A 27,716-nucleotide genomic window follows, 5' to 3' on the forward strand; every position below is an offset into this window, starting at 1 on the left:
TTTTCATGGTGGGGGGGAAGGATTCATGCATTAGATTAAACAACTGTGAGGTTTGTTTCTAAGAGCAAAACTGTTAGAAGACTGTGCTGAGTAATTATTAAAGGTTCCATATCAAAATAGAAGTAAATACAGAGCAGAATTTGTTAGGCTCTTCCCTGACTTCTGCTTAAGCAGTACTTTCATTGACATGGTAAGTAATGGCAAAAAAAATGGTTGTTAATATTTTGAGGTGTCTCCAAAATGAAGAGGGACTGCAGGTGTGCTGGAGGATGGGGTTAGAATTCTGAATGGCATTGCTAATGTGGAGACTGGCTTTGTTTGAGGAGCTGGAAGCTGTTCAGGGGGAGTAAGTTTGACATGCATTCTAGAATGATCTACTTTAGAAAGAAACTAATGGAGAATGAGTGGCTAGGTAAGAAGTTCTTCAGAAAAAAGTCCAGTAGGTACCATGGATGACAAACTGGGCATTAATTGTATCTTGCTGTTGAGAAGGCAAACACGTGAATGCATGATCAGTGATAGAACCTGTAGGATGCATCTTTCTGCTCCATTGGGCACTTAAGGTCTTAGCTGGAGAAATGCATCCATTTCTGGCTGCTGCAGTTCAAAATTATAAAGGCTGTTACACAGAGATCAACAGTGAGAGAGATCAATGGTTCGGGGGCCTGTGGGTATAGGCTGAATGAATTGCAATTACTGAGGCTAAATAAGAAAAGAGAAGTGATAATATGATGTGTTCTTCACATGCACACTGAGAAAAGAAATTGTGGCTGCAATGCAGTTTGAATTGCAAACCAGGAAATCTTTTTTGAAGTAAGCATACCATGAGAGAAATATCCAAGTGAGTTGTACCAATGGCCCATCTAGCTCAGCATTCTGTCTGCTGTGGTGGCAGAGGATGTGATGTTTAGAGCTTGCAGGTTTGGTCTTTCTTGCTTCTCATTCCCCTTGCACTTTCCTAGTGTCCAGAACTGTTGCATTAGTAATGTTAGATAGTGTATCTATGGAGGTGTTTCACCAAGGGCCCTAACTATTGCCATGTGGTGTTTGGTGAACAGCAGTTCTGCACTTACCTTCTGCCTTCACGGTTTGTAAACTTCAACTTTCTCCTCTCCAAACTAAAGAGCTCCTGCCTTTTCATCCTGTCTTAGAAAAAGTGGCTGTTCCAACACCTGGATCATTTTGGTCTCCTTTCCCTGTGATTTCTTGTAATTCCACTACATGCTTTTTGAGACTTGGAGACCAGGCTGTGCAAGGTAATGAAGATGTGGGCACACACCTGTTTTCTGGATCAGCAGAACAGCATCCTTTCCCTTGTTCTCAGTATCCTTTCTGACATGCCCAATGTTTTGTCAGGTTTTTTGGCTGTTGTTTACATGCATTTACTATTTCATGGAGCTGTCAGTGATGAATCCAGGACTCAACTAAAGTATAATTTATGATATTAAAGCAAACATTGTTAGGTGTAGTTTGTGTTATTTTTTCCTAGATACATTACCACACATTTATGTACCCAGTGTTCAGTTTTCATCTTTGCCCACTCAGTTTTGTGAGATCAGATCCTTCCATTCTCCTATGCCATAGATGTGGCATTTGACTATTGACTACAGTGTAGTATCATCTGTAACATGTCTCAGACCACACCTCTGTCTGGGTTATTGAAGGAGATACAACCTTGGTTGCTGGGGGACCTCCTGACTCTTTCTTATGCTGAAATATTTCATCATCTTTCGTTTTCCTCCCTATTTAGGTAGCTTTTTGTGCTTCATACTGATGTTTTCCCTATAATCACCTTTTAACTTTTCCATTAAGGCATCCAAGTGAACCTTGGCAGGTGGGAAAGGGGAGAGAGCTAGGAAGGGGGAATTACTTTTTCTTTTTTATTTATGGCAGCCATTTTTTCTGGCCTCAGTATTTTCATTTATATTCTGTTTCTTTGTAAGGTCTTTTGAGCTAGTTCTTTGCCTTTTTAATAGGTGTTTTTCTTATTTTTACGTATGTTTTTGTGTTAATGGTGAATACTTGCGTATAAGATTTAATAGGGCAGCTTTCTTCCACCCCAGTGGAAGAAACCCCACTCATGAAGCTGGGAGAGGGAGAATCTAGTACTTGAGAAGTAATATTATTTTAAAAGCAACTTAATAATAGCTACAAGGAATAATAAAGTAGTTTCCATCTTGTTTGCAGATTCAGGGGATCTGTGGACTACTTTGGAAGAGTGTACAGAAGCTTATTGAGAAAAAACTAACCAAATTGTCCAGGGTGTAAGACATAGCATTTCTTTTGCTATTTAGGACACTGTTTCTTCTGGAAAATGGTAGAGTTCCATGAACTTTTTGAAAAAGATTTGAAGTCTATTGTGTGAAATAAAATATTTGAGTTCTTAAATGCTTGTAATTCTTGGTAGTTCCTAGTCAAGTAATGCAGAAAATGGTTTCCTTGAAGCTTTTCAAGATGCATAGTAAGAACACAGAGAAGTAAATTAGCATAGGGAATGAGAATTCATGGTTCCATTTGAGTTTCTCTTTTAATATTTAATATTTAAATGAATATTTACATGCCAGAGAGAAGAATATAGAGAAGAAAAGTGATAGTGTTTTCAGTATTGGAGAGAATGCCTCTAGAACTGGAGATTCTGAGAGCCCGTGTGGTTATTGAGGAATGTGGGATTGCCTTGCCATGAGAAAGAACCTTAGTGCCAAAATGTAAAAGAGCTCTTTAATGTAGCAGCTTAAAGAGTAATGGAGCTCTGTGACTTAAGGTTGAATTCAGAACCAGGATGAGGGTGATTAAGAGAAAGATTGAAAACTATTAAGGAGACTATTTTGATACCATCAAAACAAAGTGGATTCAGGAGGATAAGCATTTTAAAAAACAAATCGTTTTTTTGCCAGTAAGTGCATAATAGGAGAAAATTCTGTCACCTGTCTTTTTTGAAGAGCTCATACTGAACTGATGAGATGTTCCTGTTCATCTTAAAATATATGATGCCATGAATAAAAATCATAAAATGTCCTATACAGATTTGCACATGAGATACTCAGATTAGCACTGAAATGTAAATTTGGTGAGGATTTGTCCAAGACTTGCTCAGAGTGTTATTTAAATGAAACAGTAAAAATCCAGTTGCTCCTTGCCGAAGTCCCTCCTGATATGCTGTTTGAGAAACACTGCATCAGTATCAAAAGATAAAATTATTGTAGTTTCTGGTGTGTTTCATAGTCTTTCTTAGCTGGCCACTGCTTTTGTCACCAGTTTGGCACTTTCCTACAGAGTATCATGTATCATGGAAAGTTAGAGCTCTCTTACTCATTGTGGAGTGTCTGCAGAGCTCAGTGGCTGTGGATTTTTTTTTAAAAACTGTATTGTTAAAACCCATTAGATCCTTAAATTTCTCTAAGTGAAGGTACCTGATTCATGGTAATGAAGTATTTCTTAATATTGTTAGACATATTAAGTAAATGGAGTTCTTTAAAGTCACTGTAAAGGCACTTTCTTTAGTGTGCTTTGTGTTCCCGAGTTCCAAATACAAATTTTGTCTTTGTGGTGGCACAATTACAGATGTAGAGAGCTAAAGGTGTGGTGTAAGTCACTGTTAATTTTGTTCATTAAGTGAAAGCAGGAGTGTTACTATTTTTGCACTTTCACCTAAGGAGCAGACTTGCATGAAGGATGAAACTGGGCAATAGGACCATCCTTTTACAGAGAGGGGCAACATGAACCTCTTGGTGTCTGCTTGGGTGCTCATACAGTCAGCAATAAGTACACATAGAGCCCTCCCACTTCTCACTCACATAAATAGGTCCTTTAGGCAGATGTTTGTCCATGGAGAGAGGGAAATTTTGAAAACAGTATCTAAAGGATGATTTAATTTTTATGTCTAATCAGATCAAATGGTACACTGCTAATGAAGAGGGAAGTTCAGGTAGACCCTGCCTGGAACATCGACTCTGTGATACCATGTGATGAATTCAGAAACAATATGATTTGCCAGATGATGGGGTCAGTTATATGATCTTGCAGGAAGCTGTTCCATTTCTGCCTTGCTCTACCCCCTTTTTTTTTTTTTAACCTATTAGGTTAGTGAGCTCTTCAAGTGGCAAATCAGACAAGGAAGACTACTGAACAGCAGGACTAGAAGGAGGAGGAGGAGGACGAAGAATTTCTCCTCAGCTGCATTAGCTGAGGTGTTGTCACAGGGGGGGAGTAGAAGGCTTGGAGAAACTTCATTAGAGAAGCCCTATCTTTGAGTCTGAGGTGCAGGCAGAAATACCTTATGTTTTTAAATTCCTTCACAGAAAGGGGTTTAAATGAAGGTAAATCCTTCCTTAGATATTGTCAGCAGTTTAAATATAAGAAACTGTAGAAATGTGATTAAATAACTTTATCCTGCACATTTTAATGATGGCAAATCATTATATTATGTATTATATAAAATATTTATAAAAGATGAGTTATTTATTACAACAAATGAACAGATAGAAGATCTTAATCAGAATTACTACACAGTATAAAAGCTAAAAAATACTAATCAACTATAGTGTAACATAAATGGTGTAGTGCGGTATATGAAAGCAATTATGTTAAAGCTAGTGAAAGAAACATTAAGTAGAGGTTTTGATGTATCTCACCACACTCCAGGCATGAATGCTTCTTTCTCATTCTCTTTCTCTCAGTCTCTGGGAAATAACTGTAGAGAGGCAACCCAAACTCCACGGGAGAAACTCCAGACATTTCAAGAAAAGGATGTAGAAAAATCTAACTTGTATCAAAGTAGACTGCACTTTTATAGCATAAAGAGGTTGACCTGCCAGTCATGGGCCTCCAGGTCAGTTTAGCAGCTTATCTGTCAAGTCTTACTTCAAAGGGACAGATTTGTGTTTGAAGCTGGTAAACGAGGCCGGCCTTTTAGCATATTCAGCACCAAAAAATACCACTATGGTGCCACCAGTGGCTCCCCACAGAGAGCTTGCATTGCTTTGTCTTCTGACCAGATTCCAGGCCAAGAGGATTCCAGGCAAAGCATCCTGTTACAGATTTAGTGAAAAATTTCATCTGTAATACACTAAAGGGTTGTGTTGGAACTAGGTGAGTCTGAAAAAACAGGTTTGTATCAGAATCTACATTGTGGAGGGCTAGAGCTTTTCAGTAGCTTATTGATCATTGATCCCTTGACACACCCTACTTCTGCCCCTTACAGAAATGATAAGTATATTAGAGAAGAGCCAGATCTCTGGGAAATGTTCCTCCCCTTAATGGATTGTCTGAAGGGAGGTTACTGTCTGTAAATGAATTATCATATCACTAACTTTCAGTCATTCCCTATCAAACTGTTATCAGCTGTTACAAGACCAAGCTGTCACTGGAAATTCGATATTCTTAAGCATTAAGGCTAAATATGCCTAGTGTACCTAAACAAAATAGCTGAGATATAAAATTTAACTGAATTAAACTGTAAACATCCAGAAGAAAAGCTTTTGTTAAAACTGTTTCAGCTGTGGTGCTGATGCTCGGCATTTTTGTGCGCGCACTCGGCAAGCAGAAATATGGAAGACTCTTAGAGGAGATGAGAAATTTGTGTCGCTTCTCCCTGATGTGGAACCTGTATTCCCTGGTGAACGTCAGCATGGAAAAATGCATCAGCATCCTAACGGGCGCTCATCTGCAGCACGACCCCCAGAAGACAAAGCAGCATTTTACCTCTTGGGATTAACACACACGTGGCAGCCTTGGTAGTGCTGTTTGGTAGTCAGGTGATAGACTGGCCATATGTCCTCATACCTCATTCTGGCATGAGATTCTTCCCCCCCCCTCCCCACCCCTTGAAATTTGAAATAAAAGCATAGCTTTATTTGGTTGTAGTTTGATCCAGTTCTTATGTCACAGACGTGAAATTGTAAAAGATCTTTTAAGAAGTTCTGTACCCAAGTTTTTCTCACTCTAAGTCTTTATTGGAAAGGACAAGCAGAAATTATTATAGAATGTAGATGACTTGCATCATAAGAAGCTTAGGTATCTAGTTAGGCTCTAAATAGGAAGATGGATGTTTAAGAGTTCTTCAACCACCTACACAGCTCCACTCCCTTCCCATAGTACAGCTTGGTCCTTTTGACAGTGCCATGCTCCCCAATTACATAGGGAAAAAAAAGAGAGAAGGACAAGATTGTTTTCAGACAATTAAAACTTTCAACCATGTGATTAAGAATCCTCATCTCTGTCTCTGGGTTTTGGACCAGTGATGTGAGGATTTGACAGAAGAAAAATAATTGTTTAATAGTGTTTTGCAGTGGGGAGAAAGGGAACATATTACTGGCTTCAAAGTATTCCGAAGTTAAAATATTGCATTAAAAATAACTGCAAGAATGGATAAGTGTGTTTTCTGCCTTTTAGTACTTTATCACTGGCATTTCAGTACTCTGAGGAGATAATTTGTAGTTCATTTTAAGCAAATTAGAAAATATGAGTGTTATATCATGCAATGAAAACATCATTGTTAATGGCTGAAGGCAGCATAAAGTATGGATTTCCCCTCACTCTTACATAGTTTTCTATATCCATTACAGATCAGATCCTTGTATTTTTAGCTATTTAGATCTTACCTAAGTTGTTATTTTTAAAGATACTTGCAACCAAGGAAATTAAGGAATTCTCTAATCCATTAAAATAAAAGCAAAACACACTACTACTTTCAATAAATGCTTTGATTAAAGTGGACATTTCTGAATTTTGTACAAACAGTAATTGCACAGATGTGACAGCATTTGTGACATCAGCAGTAGACTTTCACAAGGATTTTCAAGTCAGTATTGTAAGTTTCCATTTCGTTTTTGCTAATTAGAGAATGGTGCTGTTTATTTTCTAGAAAGAAAAAAAGTCACTAAAAGCGTATCAAATTTATTTACTTAATTCAATAGAAATGCAAATTTTTTTTTCTAAAATTATTGGTCCCTATTATTTTGGTGTCACAAATATTAAATATTTGGTGCCAGTTAATTATTGTATGTATAATCAGAGTTTCAGAAAAGCCAGATGTAGGAGGGGATTATCAGTGTTTTCTCATGTATGAAATTTCACTTCTGCTTTGAATAAACTAATTGTAGAGTTTGCTGAGTAAGGTCATCCTGTAAGTTATTAGACTGTTTTGGAGGCTAAATCATTAAGCATTTTTCAGTAGTTAGATTAGGAAGAAATTGTATGCTGATAGCAGAGAAACCACATGGTGTGTGCCTGTTAGTGAAAGAAAGAGTATCAAACGTCATCCTGAGCTTGTTGAGATAAATGTATATGTCTTATCCAGGTCAGTCATCTTTCAGTTCCATCTTGTGGTTGGAATTTTGGGGATTATGTTTTATAGGTGTGTTTTAAAAGTTTCTGAAATATTTGAAAAGGATGCAAAAATTTTTGGGATAGTAAAATGACAGGGCTGAAAATTTTGCATTTTTGCTTCTTTCTTATAACTAAGAGGCTGAAAAAACTTGAGACAAAAGACTCTGTAGCACCTCATTTTCCTGAGTATTTGTTGCAATTTTAATATTATAAAATAGTGCAAAATAATACGAAACAGGTATTAGAACTGAACTGTGTTACAGTTCTTATGTGGGAATTATGAGCTGTTTTATTAAATTTAAGGCAGTGAAAGCTTTTAGAAATATGTAGAATTCTGAGGTTATACATGAGTTGGTGTTTTCCTTTTTTTTTTTTCTTCTTTAATTTTAATCTGTAAATTTAAGAAAGTAATGACCAGGTTGTTCTTATCTTTTTAGCACTACTGTTAGGATAGGACATATTTCACAGCTAATTCAAAATTTCAATTTATATTTGGATCTCTAAGTTGCTAGGATTTTGTAATTTTATTAAATTGTAATAACTATTTCACAAATACATGTAGAAGTATTGTATTTCTAGTTTTTCCAATTGCATATTTTAAGTGATTTTTCAGTTATTTGTCAGAGTACAGAGATTTATATAGTTTACATATTTCTATTCTATAATTTCTGTGTGTATGTGTCAAGTAAATGACAGAGTATATTCTGACACATATGTCAGGATACAATTTGGTTGTACAGAACGTGCAGTTGTATTAGGGAAGTTCTTGGTTCAATAGTTTGTCAGAACCATCGTGGCATCATTGCTTAGAGGTGCAGTTGATCTTAGAAACTTTAATCACTTGGACCTGATTTTCTAGCTTGACTGGAAAATAAGAATTGCACTCACAAGGCAGAGCAGCAGTCTGGTTAATTAGTAGTTAATCTTGCTTAAGTTCATGCTGATGCTCTTTCTCCTTTGCATCTTTCTTGCCCCCAGCCAGTTACTCCCATCTTTCCTTTGTTCTGATACTAGCTGTACAATAGCAATACCTGAAATTGTTTTGGTGCGGTCAAAACCTTTTTCTTGCGATGTGCTTTTTTTACACCTGTCCCTGCTGTGTGGGTGCCAGTGCTGATGCAGAGGAGTGGGACATGGGATATACTGCATGCTTCCTGTGCAGCAGGAGGGTCCTCACCTTCCCAAATGGACTGCCCTGGTATTCTTATGGTTATGGTATTTGAGTTGAACCAAAGTGGCCAAGGACTGGGACTTTCATTCACCATGAATACTTCCCAGCTAGTACCACATTTGTGCTAGAACAAAAGATTCATAGTAGTTAATGGAAGAACATGCCTATGTTGAAGTTTACTCCAATTTCCTGATTGTGGGATTCTTAGTTTTTAAGACAAAGTGCTCATGTGAGTTTGGAAATGTGTTCACAGCATTCAAGGAGAGGCTGGTTTTTCCTAAAGGTGCTGGTAGGATTGGGTGCTGTATTGGTGGAAGAATGGCTGCATTGCCATGGTGCGAACCACTAGTTTTGTGGTAAATTTAGAGCATTCAGCTAGGACTGTGGGTACAGAATGTTTGAGAAGCTTTTCCTGAGCTCTTCTGAAAATATGCTCCTGTGAAATGACTGGTACTCTGCTATTAGCCATTTGTGTTGTTAAACCCTTTGGTCGTAGTCCTTCCCTTGAAAGTGAAGCCTAATTTGGTTGTTCCTCACTCTGTTTCTCTTGCTTTTCTCTAACTCTGGTTATTTCTCTGTGTGTGTGTATGTGTTTTGTCTCTGAAGCTCTTCTGTTGTCATTGTTAAAAATGTAGTTCTCAAAACTGTAATTTATTTCTTTATCTTGGAATAATATTTACAGTGTTTGTAAAATTCTGTAACTTTACAAATGAGGATATTTTCATTTCTTCACAGTGTTGTATACTTAAACAAGGGTTGTAGTAATTGTTCTTTAGTGGTTAATTTAAAACTAAGCAGTGTGTGAGCATTTCAGGTTATTTCTGTAACTGTTTATTAATTCAAGTAATTCTTCACTGTATTTTGTCTGGTGTTTCTCAGCTCACTGGCATAGAGTTGCCACACTGAAATTCTTCACATTCTTAATAAACTCAAATAGTTTTACTGTCAGGTAGTATGTGCAGTGGTAACCCTAGATCATTGTATATATTGACTGAAAACAAAACTCTCTAGCTTCATGGATTGAAAGTTGAACATTAGACTATGTAATCCTATTTTGATCTCCTCCTTTTACCCAATTTCCTTTCTCTGTTCTGTTCTACCACACTTTTTTCATTCACACAATTAGTTTCTTTAAAATTATTAAAAGCTTTTCTTATAAGATAAAATAGTGTCCCTCTCCATTCATTTCATTTTCTTGACATTCTTAAAGATAGCCCATATGATGGGCATTATTTTTTTACTCAAAGGCAGTGCTGCCTTGTTTATTTTATGTAAGTTTGTGTTATTTAAGTGTGTGATTAAAAATAGAATTTTAAGTAGTTTTCTTTGATTGCCATCCAGTCAAATGACTTGAAATTTTCAAGGTTTTTTTTAAACTTATTTTTTCTTTATTTCTTTTCTTGGGACTGTGGGGTATAATTCTCCACTTAGAATCCTTCCGTCTAACTGTTATCAGTGAAGGATAGCTGTTTTCTGCCTGTAGGTTTCACCTCACTTACAATTTTTTAATAACTGTGGATGTATTCTGCCTAGTTCTGGGACTCTTTAGTGCTTAACAGTCAGCTCCAATACCTCCTTTTTGATCTAGAGTGGCTGAAAGTATTTTTCTGTTACCTGAAGTAGATTCTGTTGTTGTTTTCTGAGGTAAAAACCAATAGAAAGAAAACATTGTTTCTTCGCAATTGTAATATGCTTAGCTGCAGACTTCATTTTGGTTAATTCTGGTTAATTTTTCCACAAATTTTCATCTCCTATCTGTTTGAGTTCTTTATTTTCCTTGCTTGGAAGTTTACTACATTTTGTTTTCTGAAAGCAGCATCTTAAGATTTATTAATTTTCCCATTTCACTGTAGTGTTTCTTTTTGTTAAGAAACCTACATTTTCCCTGCTCCACTCAGCTGGTTCCTTATCTTGTGTATGATGATATGGTTGTAAGAACAGGGTGAAAAGCTGGAAGTATGTGCTAAGGAACAAGCAGATCATAAGGGCTGGGTGGTGTATTTTCCAGGTCCTTATGAATTTTTGCAGGTCCTTATGAATTAAGCATTTGGTTTATTAACAAAAATATTTCAAAGGATGATACAGGAAGAAAATGGGGGTGGAGGTAAGGGAGTGGATTTGAAGTCTTTGTCTCCCTCCCGTGCCCTGTGTTGAAGTTCAGTTTCACCTTTAATTTACTGAGTAGTTCCTGTCCTAAATATGATGGAACTGAAATATTTTGTGGCTACTCTTAAATGGGTCTTGACTTGATTCCTCTATACTTCATGGATGAGAAGAAAAATACTTCCTGCTCATGTGCTTTTGAGCCAACAGTATCAAGGAGTATTAGTGTCAGTAAATTACTTCTCTGAACTTTATTATGTGTGATATTTAGCCAGTTTGAGAGAAATAAAAAAAAGTCCTTGAAGTGGCCACTATTTAAATTTGGGGGCATGGGATTTTCCAATTAATTGGACTGCTATGGTAGGCCAATATATTAAGCACAGGCAGTTTTGCCGTTAATTACACACAACTTCTCTGGAGTATCGGATATTCAGATCCATTTTATGAATATGGTAGGGAGAATAACAACTGTAAAACAAAGCACTGTGCATGTAAGTGACTGTTAGCGTGTATTTCAGAAGGGATAAATGCTCACCATATGGTACAATTACTGTGTCCAAGTTTTCAAATTAGCTTCTCTCATCCTCCTTATTACTGTCTTTAAAAAGAGAGGAAAAAAACCCAACATGATTTATCTACTCTGCAGCAGAACTCTTGACGCAAAACAGCAGCCCAGTTCTGTCCAGTTTTTTTTCCCTAGCATAATAGAGGCTGTCGGACTTTTTTATACTAATTACTGTGTGAGCCTCAGATGAACCCCCTTCAATTCACAGGGCTTTGTTAAGGGAGGAGCTGTCAATGTGTCTGCCCGTTTGCAGCTGTGCTGTGGCTTTAGCTTGCTTAACATTATGCTGCTTTTTAGACTTGACAGAAGGGATTTTTTTTTTTTTTTTTTTTTTTTTATTAAGGCAAAGCAGCCTTGTAGCGAAATGGTTTAAGCAGCTGCATTGTGGGGAAGCACAAAGAAGTTATTATTGTGTCTGTTTAGGGGGGTTGGATGGAGGGGGGAGATATTCGGCTGCTGTTGATGCCGATTGTTGACTTGCCATCTGCCAGATAGGGAGAAGAAAAAAATGACAGCTCCAGCAGGGTGTTCAAGAGGTTGTTTGGAGAGACGCATAAACATGTGCAGATGTCGAACTGAATAATGGCAAGAACTTGAGACGGTTTATGATGCTGCTGTTGTGTGTGCATATACAGAATGAATGTATGTGGAGATTTGGTTAGGAGGAGGGTACATATTAATTATCATTGTCCCCCACCGCCTCCTTTACTTCTGTTAATTAGTTCAGGAGTTTAATATCTTCCCTCCCTCTGTTGTTTATTCCTAAAAAGAGCCTTTCCTTGCCGTAGGGAAGAAAACTTTTGATTTCTCCATGTGTTGAGCTAAAAAAAAAAAAAATTCCCAAAGCAACAACTTAACAAATTTAGTACTTGTGGACATAGAAAGAATAATGTAGTTATTTCAGTCTCAGACATTTGGGGGACAGGTGCTTTGCAAGTTCTTACACAGCTTTGTCTGTCTGCTGCAAGACTGGTACGTTGCATACCCCTACTTCTGCATCCCGAGCTTTTCATATGCAGAAAGTGCCAATTGGTGATTGTCTTGTATTATAGAGTATGCTAGGGGTTAGAATGAGATTAGCAACTAATTTTCTCTTTCGCTTGATCTTATTTTCAGTTCTTTCTCTGAAGGCAAGGAGCTGGTCAGACATAACTTATATTTTCCTGTTTGACAGTTGCATGTAAAATAAATTTGGATTGCTCCATAGGAATACAGTTTTCTTTCTTTCACCAAAAATCCTTTCTTATTTCTTGTTCAGTGATTATGGTGAGTTTCCATGGTACTATGAAAGAAATGTGAGAAAGGATACAAGCATAGAGGGAAATTAAGTTAGCCCAGAAAGGCTAAATGAAAGCATTGTAATACAGGTGATCTCTTTAGAGAAGATAAAAATGGAAACTTTAAAATAATGCATTTTCTTCTTTAATATTATACATGACATTCAACATTCAGCTATCTGTACTGAACTGAAAAATGGAAAATGAAACAGTGGTTGAAGTGCATTATAGATGTGGATTGCAGACATGTCTTCATGTTATCAGTATGTATCAGGGGGTTTTTGTCATTTACAGCATGATTTATATATTATTGGAATGAACCTTACCAGGGCTTACCACCAAGCCCTTACCAAAATTCAAGGAACTCCTTTTTATTGTGTCTTCCATCTTAAATCTACTAAGCATCTGCAAGTCCTTTATAACAATAACTGCTGATGGGAGCATTTGATGTGCCCTTCTGTCATCACTGTGGCAGACTGGGAGATGTCAGTTTTGGATTATGTCAGTTTTAACTGAAAATTCAGGTGTGGCTGCCTCCTGCCCTAGTACTGATTTCTGCATCTGGGCCTAGATAGAGGACATTTGCTTTTTGCCTGTTAGTTGAGTTGTTGGTTCTTCTTCGCAGAATTGCGGTGGTTTGTGTGTTCCATCACTGCTGGTGGGAAGCTCAGTTATTCTGGGCAGTGCTGCAAGGCTGCATATCATGAACCACTTCATGCAACCAAAGAGATCTCTTGATGTGTGCAGCAGTTATGGGGTGTTCCAGCTCCTGCACCTTGAGGAATGCTTGGGCTCGTCTCAAAAGCAACAAAGCAAAAAGGTTGACTTCAGTGATGTGCCTTGAGAAAGAAACGTAGGTGAATGGTGTTGGTGCCAGCTTTTTGGTACCTAGCAAGGGTTGAGGCTAGGAGCACACCTAGTGACAGGGAGAAAGTTTAGAGGAGCTACTTTAAAATTATTGCAACGTGCCAGTTTTAACATTGAGACAGTTTGCTATGTGAAAACATGCTAGCAAGTGTACCAGTTTTAAAGGGGGAAAAGTCACATATTTTTTGTCAATGCATGTGTGGTAAAGAAATTCAGTTGAATGGTAATGCTATTCTCAAACTTACCATATTCTTTTGCAAACAATAGAAAGTTTGAAATCTCTTGTGCAAACCAGTGTTAGGTGTTTCGCAAAATGCTGCAAGAAGATAATATTAAGAAGATGTTTAACTCAACTTGGCCACATGTAAAAAGCATTTGTATTGTAATCATCTGATGTAATACATTTTTACCAAGTACATGAATTTAAATTGTTGCTGCTGTAACTGACTGTCTTATTCACTGTAATTTATAGATTAATATTTGTAGGCTTGTCCTAAAAATATTTTAATATTAAAATATTAAAATAATTTCAAAACCTGAAAAAGGTCCTTTGGTCTACTAGCACTTGATAAAAGCAGAAGAAAAGAAAGTAGTATTTTTTCTGTTACACAAAGTATCACTTGTTGAATATAGTGCTATATAAAAATATGTATAAAATATTTAAAATTACTGAGAACATTAAGGTTTTAGCTGCTAAAATATGTGAAACAATATTTAAAATACTTGTGTTTATACAAATACATCTTAACACTATTAAAAAACAAAAAACTGCTCTGAAAACCATTTAAATAGTACAGTATTTTTGGGCATTTGTCCTATATAGCCTTGTTCAAGAGAGATATTTAGAAAATGTGACAAGTGTTCCTAAATGTTTCCAGAATACAGACCTTGATTTTCCATTCCTGAATAGCAAGCATATTTAGAAAATATTGATCACCTTCATTGCTCAGAGATGCTGATGCAATACAGGACTCTGTTGTTCCAGACAGCATGTGCTAATAGCAACTGCTATTTAATTTATTTATTGTTCTAATTCTTATGCTTCAAGAATGAGGGGGAAGTGAGAGTGATGTTGAAACTGGCAAGTTTTTCTTCCTGCTGGCTCACAATGGGCATGGTAAAGGTCAATTCTCAATTTGTCAGGATGTCAGCTCACTCAGTATTGCTGGTATGATTTTTTAAAAGGACAAAATTGCGTGCATATGAAAATGAACATTTATTTTCCATGTGTTGCCAAAACACACCGGTAATTTTGAGTGGATATTGTAGATGCCCAATTTCAAAACTGCATTTATGTATGAATAACGGTACGTCTGTCTCTCTGTTATTGAATACTTTCCTCTAGATTTTTTTCGTGTTTTAGAGAAAAGATTATTAATGCAACAGGAAATCATTGAATAAATAACAGGGGCTGAAGTGCTGCTGCATTTGTACAAGATAGGACAATGACTCACTCCGCCAGTCATAATGAAAAAACCATGGCGGCTGGTGATTTGAACCCCAGAACTCTGGAATTTCTTCATACAGGGCGTTCACAACCTGCAGGGAAGAAAACCCCAGAGTAGGAGCAGGGACAATCTTTCCATTGGGGAGATTTGGTCCCCCCCATCACTTTAGTGGCAGACATGCACCTGAAACCATGGAGAGCTGCTCTGTGACTTCTCCCTGCCTGCGCCTGCACCTCTGCTTGGAAGGAATCTGCTTCCCTGGCAGGAGCCCTTCTCTTTGGTCACTACTTACTACTGCTTCAGGAACAAAGAATCTACTGTTTGCCAGCTCTTCAGTGCATCTGGGCTGGCATGGAGGACAGAGGGTTGTCCCTGCTCTCCTCCCCCCTTGCTCAGCTGAGGCACTTCTGGAGCTCATACGCGAGGCTGCTCACTGCCTTCTGCAGAATATTAACATCTGTGGGGTTTTCACTGGTTTCTGGCCACATCTGGATATAGCTGGGCATAAGTTGAGCAACTCTGTCTGAGCTGGATTATTGAGATGTTGTGGACAGTGAAGGGTACTTGAACTTTGTCACCTAAACTTCCAGATTTGCAAGAAACTTAATGGAGACCTAGGTGTGGTATAAGCCAGTGCCCACACGGATTGTGAAATGTTTCCTATTCCTCAGCTGGGACTGAAAAAATTCATTTGTCTAATGCAAGTACAGATGTGCTCAAAATGTCATTCAGCATTACTGGGAACTGTGGGAAAACAGTCAGTATAAATAAATAATCACCGTCTCAAAGTGTAAGAGAGAATCAGAAAGTGGTAGTTCCAAATTCTGCTTTTCTTTGAACTGCCAGCAAATACTTAGGAGAGGGCATCTAATAAAAATACCTTTTAAAACGCTAAGGCATGTTAGGAAAAATCACAGTTTCATGTAAATTTTTACTATGCAATAAGATTTTGTAGAATTCTTTGCTTAATGTATTCTTACATACTTAAATTAGATTGAAGGACATAAATTATGAGGATAGGTAAATTTTAAAGTTACTTTAAACATTTATTTTTTTCAGTAGCTTTGAACTGTACTTCAAATTTCTTATAATGAAATTGAAAATAAATAAATATTCTAACAGAAGTGCTTTGCATTTACTTAGTGTCTACTGACTTAATCAAATAGTCTGCTGATGCTTCCAATCGTGTGTTAGGTAACACTGCCCTCAGAGGGCCAAGGTAAGGAAATTCAATCTCAAAACCATTGGCATTATTTGTGAGAAATTTATTTTACCTGACATTAATTACAGTTGTTTCTTTTTTAAAAAAAAACTTGCATATAATAGTGTGATTTACAGTTATGTAATGTTGCTTAATGCTGTTAGATAAATTCAGTTTTTCCCCCTCTGTTTATTAACTCTTATTGTAGGGAGCTTAATCTAACAAAAAAAGTGCCTTAAAAAAGAAAATAGAGAGACAATGTTTGTGTATTATTTCTATTAAATCCATTTGAGTAAATTGATGAAACAGACAAGGCAGAATTTTGGTGTGTTCTCTTTTTGGAAGGTTTTTTTTCCCTCACTTCCCCCCCCCCCCCCCCCCCCCCCCCCCCTTAAATCTCACTTATGTCTGTGTGGCAGCTGTTGCTTCTTTTAAGGAAGCAAGTTTTTGAACTCAGGTTTCTGTTGCTTATCAGCACTGTATATTAAAGACATTTCCTTCACACCTCTGAAACCATTTACATATTGAAAAATGTAGATGTTTCACAAAAGTGGTTTTTTTAATTAAAATAATAAGATTAATTTTAAATTACTGATTATTTTTTCAATAATAGCTAAATTTGCATGTACTTAAGGATTGCAAATGGTGAGACTAACAATAGCAACTGCCAAATCTGAGGTGAAATACGTGTTTGAGGAGAGAGTTTGGATTGTGAGGTAAAGTAAAAAAAAATACAGACTTTTGGGTGATGCATTTGTCTAACACAGATTTTTTTTTTTTTTTTTTTTTTTACTCCTCATACAATTTCTTAGAAAGCTCTCCTTTCTGAAGCTTCTCAACAGTATGAAAATGACCAACATTGCATCACTGAAATAAACATATTTTGTGAAATGTCCTGAAGGCAGGTTTCTTGTTACTGGCTGTCAAAAGCAAAAAAAGAAAAATCATTAAGGCTGCAGTGCAGAGGCAAATAGGCAGCCACGAGGGTCATGTTCTAAACAAACCTTCATTAAGCACTCTTTGTTACTGTTGTTAGCCAGTGTATTATTAAATACAGCATTAATTAAAGAGTTGCATGGTACGAGGGTGCTTTTTGCATGAAGATCAGATTGAATTTTCATGTGCTTCATGAATATACTGCTGTCTAACTTAATCTTTGGGTGTATTCTCTCAGTAGTTATTAAAAAAGCAGACCCCAACAACATAAAATTTGTATTTTGTCTGTATGTATTTATTGTCTGTATGTATCAGCAAGGTGCATATTCTAGTGCCACTTTTCTCAAGTAGCTTAAAAAACTTTACCTAGAATTAAAATGATGTAGGAATGAGTTGGCTTTCTTTGCTGCAGTAGTTGCAATTAGAGACCTCTTCTTACTCTCTAATCAACAGATCCTAAAAGAATGCAGTTTTCAACTTAGAAGGGTGTAAATTTAGACAAAACAGTAATTAAACTTACATTAACTCAGCAGGAAGCAGGGTACAAACCGATTATTGCTCTATGGCAGATCCACTGCTTTTTTAAACACTGCAGCTCCATTTTATTAAATTGTCAGTATATCTTGTGGTTTGGTTAGCCTGCGTGGACTTCTTTCTCACAGAATTACTTTTCACTTGATTTAAGAAATTTCACATGAGAATTTTCTCTAGGTTGCTTGTGTTGAGGTATTTAATAAACATACATTCCAAATATCTTTAAAGTGATTTAATAGAGGTAATACTGGGAAATACACTTCTTCTTCTTTTTTTTTTTTAATGCAGGGCTGCTAAATTAGAAGACATGTGGAAGTGTTTGTTCTTTTCAAATACTCTGCTTTGCTTTAGGATTTTTTGTATGGAGAATGTCTTTCAAGGCAAATTAGCAAGCACGTGCATTAAGAGATATGGACTAAAATGTTTTTCTATCTTTAGGCAGATTACGTAAAAGGAATGCAGTTATAAGAGAGCACCTAGAGAGCATCTTGAGAGCCCTTAACCCACTTGAACAGCTAAGTGAACTGTTCACTGATACTGTTTAGTCTTCAAAGTGTTCACCCATTTGTTAATTAAATTACAAAATAAATATAGAGCAAATGATAAATATTCACATCAAGGCCTTGGAGGGGAGTATTGGTATTTTCAAGACAAAACCAAGGTTTTTTTGTGTGCCTGTTCATATAGATGCTTTGAAAAAGTAGGCTGACCATGATTCACTTTGGGAAACCACTTGGGAGAAACATTCTTCAAAGAAATATGTCTGTGAAAGAAGTATAAGAATCCTCATAAAGCCATAGAGTTTTACAATTGCTTTTAAATTTCTTTTTCTGTGTCTGGCTGTAGTCTGTAGAGCAAAGGCAGGCGTACAGCTATTCTCATAGGTAAACTGGTACTTACCTGTCCTATGATTAGCTTCTATCCAGAGTTGCTAACTCTCTTCAGAAGAGCTCTTCTATCCTGCTCTTCTAATGGTTCTCCTCTAGAAGAAGCTGGATAACTCCATAGGTGATCAAAACTCTGTCCAGTTTTCTGATTAAGAGAATCTTTGTTTGGCTGCTCCTGGGTACCCAACCTAAAGTGTTATCTTAAGCAGTGAAGAGGGAGTAAGGATCCAAGAAGTGTGTGCTGGGTCTGTAAAGCCACCTGTTAGAATGGTCTCCTTTTCCAGCCGGTTTCATTCTGGAGAGAGTGTGTGAGCAAACAAAGGCTGCCATTCTTTCCTGAGTGATTATTAAGTGTACTTACCCTCTCAGCCCTGATCCTTGGAGCAGAGTCTGCTTATCTTGCTCTTCAGTTTATTCCTTGCAGAAAGGAGGGGACTCTCTTTGAAACCTGAGCCCTTGGATGGCTGATCTGCTTTAGGCATGTTCATATTGTCTCCATGCTGTCTTTAAATTCTTCAGCAGGTTTAGGTGCCCACCTTCTAGGTAAGACTAAGATCTGGATGGATTGCAAACCCACTAACAGGCACTTTCTCTCATTTACTCCTGCAATGAAATGAGATATGATTTTTTGGAAAAATACAGAAGATTCTCTTTTTCATTTCCTTAAGAAAGCAGCTAAGATGTTAATATTTTTGAAACTTATATTGGATGATCTGATACGTAAGGTTTTGTTTTGGCTTCAACTGTTGAGTCCAAGCAGATTTCAGAAAAATTGTTGCAGGGCATCTTTAAAATATTTTTCAAATATGACTCATATGTTTACTTAGGCCTATGTTTATTTCATGTTCAAGTATTCAGCAAGCTTAATTTTTTGCTTTTCATGTAATGCTGCTATAGTTTTCATTGTTGTTGGTATTAAAGTTACACATTTGTTTTCCCAAGCTACACTTGTCTTCAGCTCACGAAGTATCTTGTACCTGTTTGTTTTGGTTTGGTTTTTCTTGCATGCTTTCATGTTAACTGGGATTTCATGCTGTGAAATGAGTTCAGACTGGCAGTATCAGTAGGGATGTTCCCAGCCAAACTAGAACCAGAGGCCTGAGATACAGCTCTGCATCAATACAAATGTAACTAGTGCCATATCTGCTCTCTACTGTTAGTGGTCAAATTAAGTCAAACTTGGACTTTTTAAATTCTTTCTAACTATGTGAAAATGTCTGCATAGCAAAGTCAAGGAAGTACCCTGCTACCTAGAAGCAGGACTAAATAGGAAGTTTTGCTGCATAAGCCAGCCTGAATAGCCCAGTGTTAATTGTTCTCTTCTCCATCTTGTATTCCCTACTCGCCTTCTCTGCTTAAATACATGAAAATTGGACATGTTAGTGGCTGCAGTTGAATTTGTTAAGTCACAGGTATTACCAAAATCCATACAAGCTGTGCTCAAGTTCATCAAGGCCTTATCAGCAATTCCCATGTTGAACTTCAGTGACAATTAGTTGATTGCTGTGATGGAAAGGTGAAGTTGCAATTAATGAATTCTTGGGTTACCCTTTAGTGAAGTAACCTCCACGTTAGATGGATCTAAACTTCTTCCTGACTTTTGAATTGCCTAAAAGCTGTGTGGCTACAGCTAACAAGGTGCTGAGGTGGCACTAACAAGCTGAAAGGCACTGCCAGACTGGGGCTTAGCCCAGGAGCAGTGCAGACCCTGGGATGGTTTGTTCTGAGCATCTTACAAATGGTGAGAAGTCTTAGGTTCCTTGTTGGAAATACTGCATTGTGAATACACTTTTTTTTTTTTCCCCTGAAAATGTTCACTTGTATAATGAGGAAACACTGACTTTAAATAAAGTGTACTAATAGTCATTATTTACTCTGCAGAATTTATAGAAATCAAAGATGAGGGAAGTTGGGAAAATATAAACTAACCTATACTGAACTGAGTAATGGCACTCTAAAATGAAATTGTTGCTGAATTTTGGCGTGGCATTGTAAATTGTCATAGAATTAAGGAAATTTTTGACCCTTAATAGCAAGTAAGTGGCATTAATTAAGAGGCTGTATATGTTTCTGATCCTAAGTTCCTCATAGATTCAGAATGCAGAATCTTTTGCTCAGGCTGGGATAGGGGAAAGGTTTATTGATGGACTTAGCTCTTAGAAGGTAATTGGCTTCTACTTTTTCTTGTTTATTCCTTTTGCTTTCAGTTATATTTTTAAAGTACATTTTGTGTAGGTTTTTCCATTGCCCCCAATTTCCTTGCATTTGCTTGGTGTATGCTTTGAGAAAATTAATGACTTTTGGTTTGGCTCAGCAGGGTAAGTGTTCTACCTTGTAGCAGTTTAGATTTCATTTGGTCGTTAAAAGTCAAGATGTAGAGTCCCTGAAAAAAAAATAAATTAATTACTTATGGTGTAAGCATGTAGGATATTTCAAAAGTATAGTCTGATAAAATTCAGAATTATACAATATTAGTATACCATACTAATAGCATCTTATTCCACAGGCATTGTTGTACAGTCCAGGCTTACCATTGCAATTAAGTTTTCCCTTCTTTTGGACAGAGTTAAGGCTTTCTCTGTAATTGAAAACATCGGAAAAGATTTTGATATAATTAATGTTTGATACTGATAATATGATATGTTTTTTAATATTCACGTTTGGGTTTTTTTCTACAGTGTTAATGAACTTTTTTTTCCCTTCTCCTTTAGGAGAATATATAAAAAACTGGCGGCCAAGATACTTCCTGCTAAAGACAGATGGCTCTTTTATAGGCTATAAGGAGAAGCCCCAGGATGTGGATCTGCCATATCCACTCAACAACTTTTCAGTGGCAAGTATGTATTTCCAGTATTTATTATTCTCTCAGCATATTGACAGATTATCTGCTACATATTGCTTCGTGTATAATTCAGAATTTATTGGTAACACTGCAAGTTTAATGCCATGTGCCATACTAATGCACCACTAATCTTACATCCAGCTCTTCAAGATGTATTTACAGTACCATGCATTGGTTTTCAAATGTTTTTTGGAAGTCTAAGTTCTCATTTCTTGTGTGTCTGTCTGAAGTGTCTCTAAATAACAATGACATTTGACAAATGATTGCTGTAAGAAGAAAATTCCTGGAAAGTTTACCTTTATTTAGATCATTGACCTCTTCTCTGTTTTTCGTTAGTATCTCTGAATTCACTTGAAAGCTCAGATTAATTAGAAAATTATCTAGACTTTCAAATGACACAAAATCATGCTAAGTTATTTTTCTCTTGGATAATCAGGTAATCAGCTCTCCAGCCTGGTTAATGAGTAATTTCAAGCAATCAGACAATTTGCATATATTAACAAAGCGACAAAGTGTGTATCTGTTGGATAAAGTGAAGATCGCGTGTTTTCCAAGAATGTTTCTAAAAGACAAATTTGTAGGGTTTTTCATCTGTCTAAGTGAGATTGTTTAGCATTTCTGAACAGAAATGGAAGTATTTGAGGAGAAAATTAAGGGGCAAAAAAATCCTCTCTAAGTTGCAAATATCACAGATAGAAACTTTCAGAGGAACACTAGAAAGTTAACCCAATTCCTTTCAAAATTGTATTAAATGTACTACAAAACAAAAAGTGGCAGTGTTTAGTTTTATGGAGAAGTATAGGAGCCACCACAAGAATATTTGTACTTAGGGAAGGGGTTCTCTTCATTTTCACTGCTGAAGATGGAACAAATGCTACTGAGATTGAATTTTCCTATTTTCTTGATAAAATTGTACTTGAGACTGATTCAACCTTTGTGTATACAAAGTAATTTGTGTATTTTATTTGGTAAGAAAATGATCTCGTGCTCCAAGACCATGACTCTACGCACAGCTGGAAGAGGAAAACTTTGCATATTCTGATTGTAGTAGAAAATGATATTGATTATGCAAACCTTCTAATAGTATTAGAGGCTCATTTTGCCTTGTTGGTATTCAGCATAAAAGCAGTGATGTCTTTAAGTTGTTCATATGAGTAGGAATTGACTAAATCACAGGCCATTATTAATTTCTTAGTTATTGCTCTGTATAGTCTAGCTACTCTTTTTTAGCAGGTAGTATTTTTCTAGATACTTTTTCCCCAGTTTGCAGCAGAAAGACAATTTCTAGAAATACAGTAGGCTTTTTTTTTCCTGCTTTACCATGTTCTTCATTGCATATTCTGTCTTCCCTTGCTGCAGAAACTAGAAGGGTGATCCAAACGGTAGTTCCGCTAAGCAAAGAAATGCATAATTAGCAATTATTATAGCATAATTACCACTGTGTTGGTACCGGTTTTGGTTGGGGTTTTGATTGGTACCCAGAGGTTCTTTTATGTAATTCTGATATTAGGATGCTGTCCCTGAACTTTGTCTTGATGGAAATGGAAAGATTGTACATTGTTTTCCAAAATGACACCATCAACACCCCCACCACACCCCTGCTGAAAAAAAAAAAATTCTTTCTGCAACTGACAAGTCTTGTAGGTCTGATTCTTAGGCTGTGTAAGCTAAAGGGACAAGCATGCAATATTAACTGAAAAAATCCAGTTTTGATAAGCAAGATGACTTTTTCTGTTTTTCTGACAGGAAAAGGCGTAATTTTATCAGAAATGTTGGCTGATCAGTGCAAGAATAGGGAGATGTATCACTCATGGAAAGAATCTCATGAAATTAAGTGGAGTGCCTGTGTAGAATTTACAGAATGAAAAGCAAACCAGGATGGTATTACACTCTAAATTGCAAGGGACTGTAAGTTTTTTATCAGCTCTTTTATCTGTCTGAGGATGAGATCATCAGTAGGGCAAATAAACAAACAAAATTGCTGTATGAATGAATCACATCTCATGGGAAGTACCTGGTAAATGTCAAGAACTGGTCTCATGGCCTCTGATCCAAGAGTTCCTGAGCTGCTGCAGTAGGTTTGTGGCCACAAGCAGCGCAACATATTTTTCCTGTAAGAGTGAAGTACGTTTTTCATAAATTACTAGCCAGGCAGATGGAGTGTGAGATCACTGTTAATGCCATCTTGATTAGGTTGGCAGGGACTTAAAGATATGTCTTTACAGTCCTATCTTCATGTAATCTTTGTAGCTATCTGTAAAGTGAGAGTGTGGTCTCAGTCTACTTTTTGCTCTCCAAATGATAGACATCTTTGGCTCTTGCTTGCAATTTGTTATTTAAGTAGAAAAGGCCAAGGCTGTGGTATTATTTTCGTAGTACTGTTGGAGTTAAACATGGGAATGTTTGCACAGTTCTACTCTGTATGATAATTGTTGTGTAGTTTAAAACTTTCATAAGCAGCTCTGTCAAGCTGGTTACTTCCATCGTACAGATGTTTTCCCACCAGTGTCCCCTGCCTTTCACTCCTGTGACATCTCTTCCCAGGCATAGGATCATTTGCCCTAGTGTGGCTCCCTGATTCCTTCCAAGATAACTTCCAAGTTTTTCACCTAAGAGTTTCTCTTTCCTTGGTCTTTTGTCATCTGTGAATTCCATTGGGAATGACAAGGAGGCTGGAGAGAATGGAGTTATTTCACACTGCTAAAATTGCTTCCAGTGATATGTCTGCTAATAGAATCTTTCTCATTGAGGAAAGTTTTGTGACAGAATGGAGTGTTTAGAGGCCATCCCTTCTCCTTGGGGTGTTCTGGGAAGAAATGTGGGGGGAAGGCATTTGGGAGTGTGTGTGTAAACAGGTAGACTCTTAAAGAGAGGGAGCAACTGAGGCAGCACATGTGCTTCAGCCCATTGCCAGCCACCCAAAATGCAGGGGAGCCATGTGGGCCTGAAATGGAGATGAGGGATCTCTCCCTTGGAGCACTGAAGATGAAACACAGTTGAGTGAAGGGTATCACAGAGTGGAGATGGTGAAGGACACAGGCTGGCCTAAGATGTCCTGAATGGACTTTATCCCCCTGTGGCCACTACTCTCCCAACTTTGGGTGCACAGGGAAGGCAGCCATGGGCACCCTGCACTGCATCTTGGAGCTGCTGCAAGGTTGCAGGATGAATAAATCAGCCAGATTTGGTGACAATGAGTAGTGTGTAGGAATCACTGGTTCCTCTCCTGTGGAGCCAGCTTATTTTATACCTAACAGAACCACCTTCTTTTAAATGGGAGTTGTGAGAGCTGGGTATTTGAAGCAGGTTGTTAGTCCCTTAATGCTCATGCCCTGACACTGAGACTCACAACAAGCACTGCTGTGGTATCTTAGCATGCACTTGAAGAGAAATGAAGGCGGTGTAATTACATGGGTGGGAAGTTCATTGTGAAAACTTGAAACCGGGTGATGCTGGTTTTCAGGGGTAAATTCAGAGGTGTGAGCTTACTGGAATTGTCTGGTTCAAAATCAGTTCAGCTCTTTTCAGGTAGAGAGGAGCAGTTGCAAGTAATCAAACTGCTGTAGCTTGTACAGATACTCTTGATTGACTGAGTCATGGTAACCGAGTGGGTGTGCATTCCTAGCCCACTTCAACTGCAAAATAAAATATGTTAATTTAAATTGCTTTTGCTTAGGCATTTATGCAGTCAGAACCAGTTTAAAAATAATTTTGGATTCAGTTGGTATAACTTCTCTGTATAGGCAAAGGCCTGATAAAAATGTCCTGTCTTTTAAAACTCCATTATGCTTCTTTGAGAACAAAACTAATACTCTGGGTAACAGGGCAACTGGTATTATTTCCTCAATGCCCTCCCACCCCCTCAAAAAAACCCAACATCGCCTCAAAATGCTGTTTTCAACTGGCCTGCTGCTGTATAAGTGGAATAAATGCTGCTTTATGTAAACCACTTTGTTCTTTTTCATCTTTGTTTGGGCAGTCAGAGTGGGGAAGAATTCTACTTCAGTTCTGCTTAAGGAAGATCTGTGACTGATTTAAAAAAAGCCCCAACTTCTCACAAGCGCAGTGAGTGTGTAGGTAATCACACAGCACATTTGGGATGAAGTATCTCTTAGAATTGGCCCTTTGCCTTCATTTTGAGCTTTACATGGGGAATAATTGGGAAGATCTGTATCCCTTCACAGTGTCCTTTGAGCTTTGGCCAAAAAATGATGTCACCTGCAGCTTTTTTCCTATCTTGAAAGATAATGCTTTCTAAGCACTCTGGTACAGCTATCCTTTTTCTGGTGTCTAAAAACATATATGTATTATTATTATTATTATTTTATTATTATTATGAAAATGTAACCTTTTATAAACTTTATTTTTCATTTCTCTACGAAAGTGATTATCAAGAACCTTGGCTACTCTGAATGGAGAATCTGTGCTACTTTTTCCTAGTCTTAACTTTTCAGTGGGCTAGAGACAAGGTTTTCTTATTTTTAGGATTTAAAAATCTTCGAAACAGAAAAATTGGAAGGTTTCAGTGGAGTGATGTTAGGACTTAAAGAATTCTGAAGATATTCTTTAAAGAAATGGGTAGGAAAATATATAAGTCTGTTTCAAGTGAGATAAATTTATGTATCAAAATAGTTTGGCATTAGACACGACCTTGTGTGCAACACCAAAAATAACTTCATTGAGATTTAAGTCCATTTTAAAAAATGTATTACAATACTAGATTGCATGAACCCAGAGAAAAGACATAACTGTACTTATAATTACTGTGTGACTTTGATTCCTAAGTAATAGTAGTAGAATTGAATAAGTAATGTTCATTCAATGTTGAAAATACTTGTGGAGAGAAAAAGTCAATGTATGTGTCATTTGCTGCATTTGCAAAGACATGTATGGAAATTAATACTCAAATCCATTATGTATAGGAAATATTTCCGTCTGTGTTGGATTGAGAAATGTTTGGGAGGCTTTAAAATTGCTTTATGAATGATTTCTAGTGTAGTATATAGTATAGTTGGTATCGTGTAACTGGTGTAGTTGGTATCCTGTCCTTTGACTTAGAAGTTTATAGCCAGGCCTGAAAGATTTTATGCCAGTGTGATATACTTAACTGCTTAAATAAAACTGGGGTGTTTGCATGAGACAGAGAAGGATGTATAATTTTACTGACTTCCCTTAAAACAAGGTAAAGCCCAGGCAAAACCCATGCAGAAATACCTTATTTCCATTCTCCCTTCTTGCATGAAGGGGAAAATGACAAACTAGTTGCAGTGACATGAAGACACAGATGCTACTTTGGTACTTTTTGAAGTATTGGAAATAACAAACTTTGCAGCATGATGAACTGCACAAAGTTTAATCTTTTACATCTTCAAGGAATATAATTAGGGGGTTTTTGTCATATATGTTGTTATATTATCAAAGCACATATAAAAGCCAAGCCCCACAAAAGTGGGATTTTTACCCATACAGAACAAAAAGTCAGTCCCTGCTCCAAAATACTAAAATTCCAAATATAAAACAAGTGACAACAGATGGATGCAAACAGATGGGGGGAGTATGAGAAAACTATGAGACAGTATTAGCCTGTAGTACAGGCAGTGGTCTCAGCACATCAACAACTAATCCATTGTCAAGGTTAGATTTTTTACTCTCATCTCCCTTCTTTTCTTCTTCCCTCCTTCCCTCCCTCCTGTTTTTTAAGGCATGGTGAAGGAGAGATTTAAGGAGGATTTTAAAGATAACTAGTATGACAAACAGAGAGAAATTAGAAATGCTTTAGAGAACTGATGATTAAATTGTAACATTAAAGGGATGGGTGGCATTTTGATACTGAATAAAAAATGACAAGGATGAGAGTAGACTGTGGGGACAGACAGTGTTGAAAAGCTACCTATATTTGAGGTGATAGAGCTGGGTAAGAAATGGGAAATGCCAAAAAAAGTGATATGATCAAGGGAATCATGGACAAAAACAATCTATTATGACCAGTTTGGGGAATAGCATTTTTAAGGTAAACCTGTATTTGTTTGGATCAAAGAAGAGATAATAAATTGTTCACATAAATCTCTGTGTGACCAAATTTAAGTTTAGGGTAATACTCCCCATAGATAAAATGTAGTAAGAAAGAACAAGGCCTTTTGGAAAGCTTCAGAGAAGTAGATTTCTCTTAAGGAATGGTTAAACAACCTGGAGAATCTAAAGGGAATGAAACTGAGGGTGTGTGTATGGGTACACACATATGTTTGTTCCCATATGTAAAATTCATGGATTTTCGTGTGTATATGAGCAAAAGTATATGTATCTGTCTCTGTGTTATGAAAATGGTCTATTAGTTCTGCTAGTTGTCTACTATTTGTCTAACAAAAAAGGTCATCAGAGAAGTGTGGATTTGGGGTGCAGAGTAGCAACAACAGAAAAAGGTACTTGTAAGGAGTGCGTTCATTAAATTTTGATATGAAAAAGAAAGATTAGTGATTAAATAGGCAAAGGTTGGGACAAAATATTTATCTTGTAAAGGAAAGACCAAGGGAAAAATAAGAAATCAAGGTGAAATTATTAT

The 27,716-nt window shown here is 37.0% G+C and overlaps 1 protein-coding gene across 1 annotated transcript in view; it reads left to right on the forward strand.

Moving 5' to 3' along the window:
• The window catches only part of AKT3 (AKT serine/threonine kinase 3), a 148,262-nt gene that overhangs the window by 58,112 nt on the left and 62,434 nt on the right, over window positions 1–27,716 (forward strand). The window contains exon 3 of the mRNA XM_062490299.1: window positions 21,027–21,152. Within this exon, the coding sequence (XP_062346283.1) occupies window positions 21,027–21,152 (126 nt within the window). The remainder of the gene's footprint in view (window positions 1–21,026; window positions 21,153–27,716) is intronic.

Source organism: Cinclus cinclus, chromosome 3 (assembly GCF_963662255.1).
Source record: "Cinclus cinclus chromosome 3, bCinCin1.1, whole genome shotgun sequence".
NCBI lineage: Eukaryota > Metazoa > Chordata > Aves > Passeriformes > Cinclidae > Cinclus > Cinclus cinclus.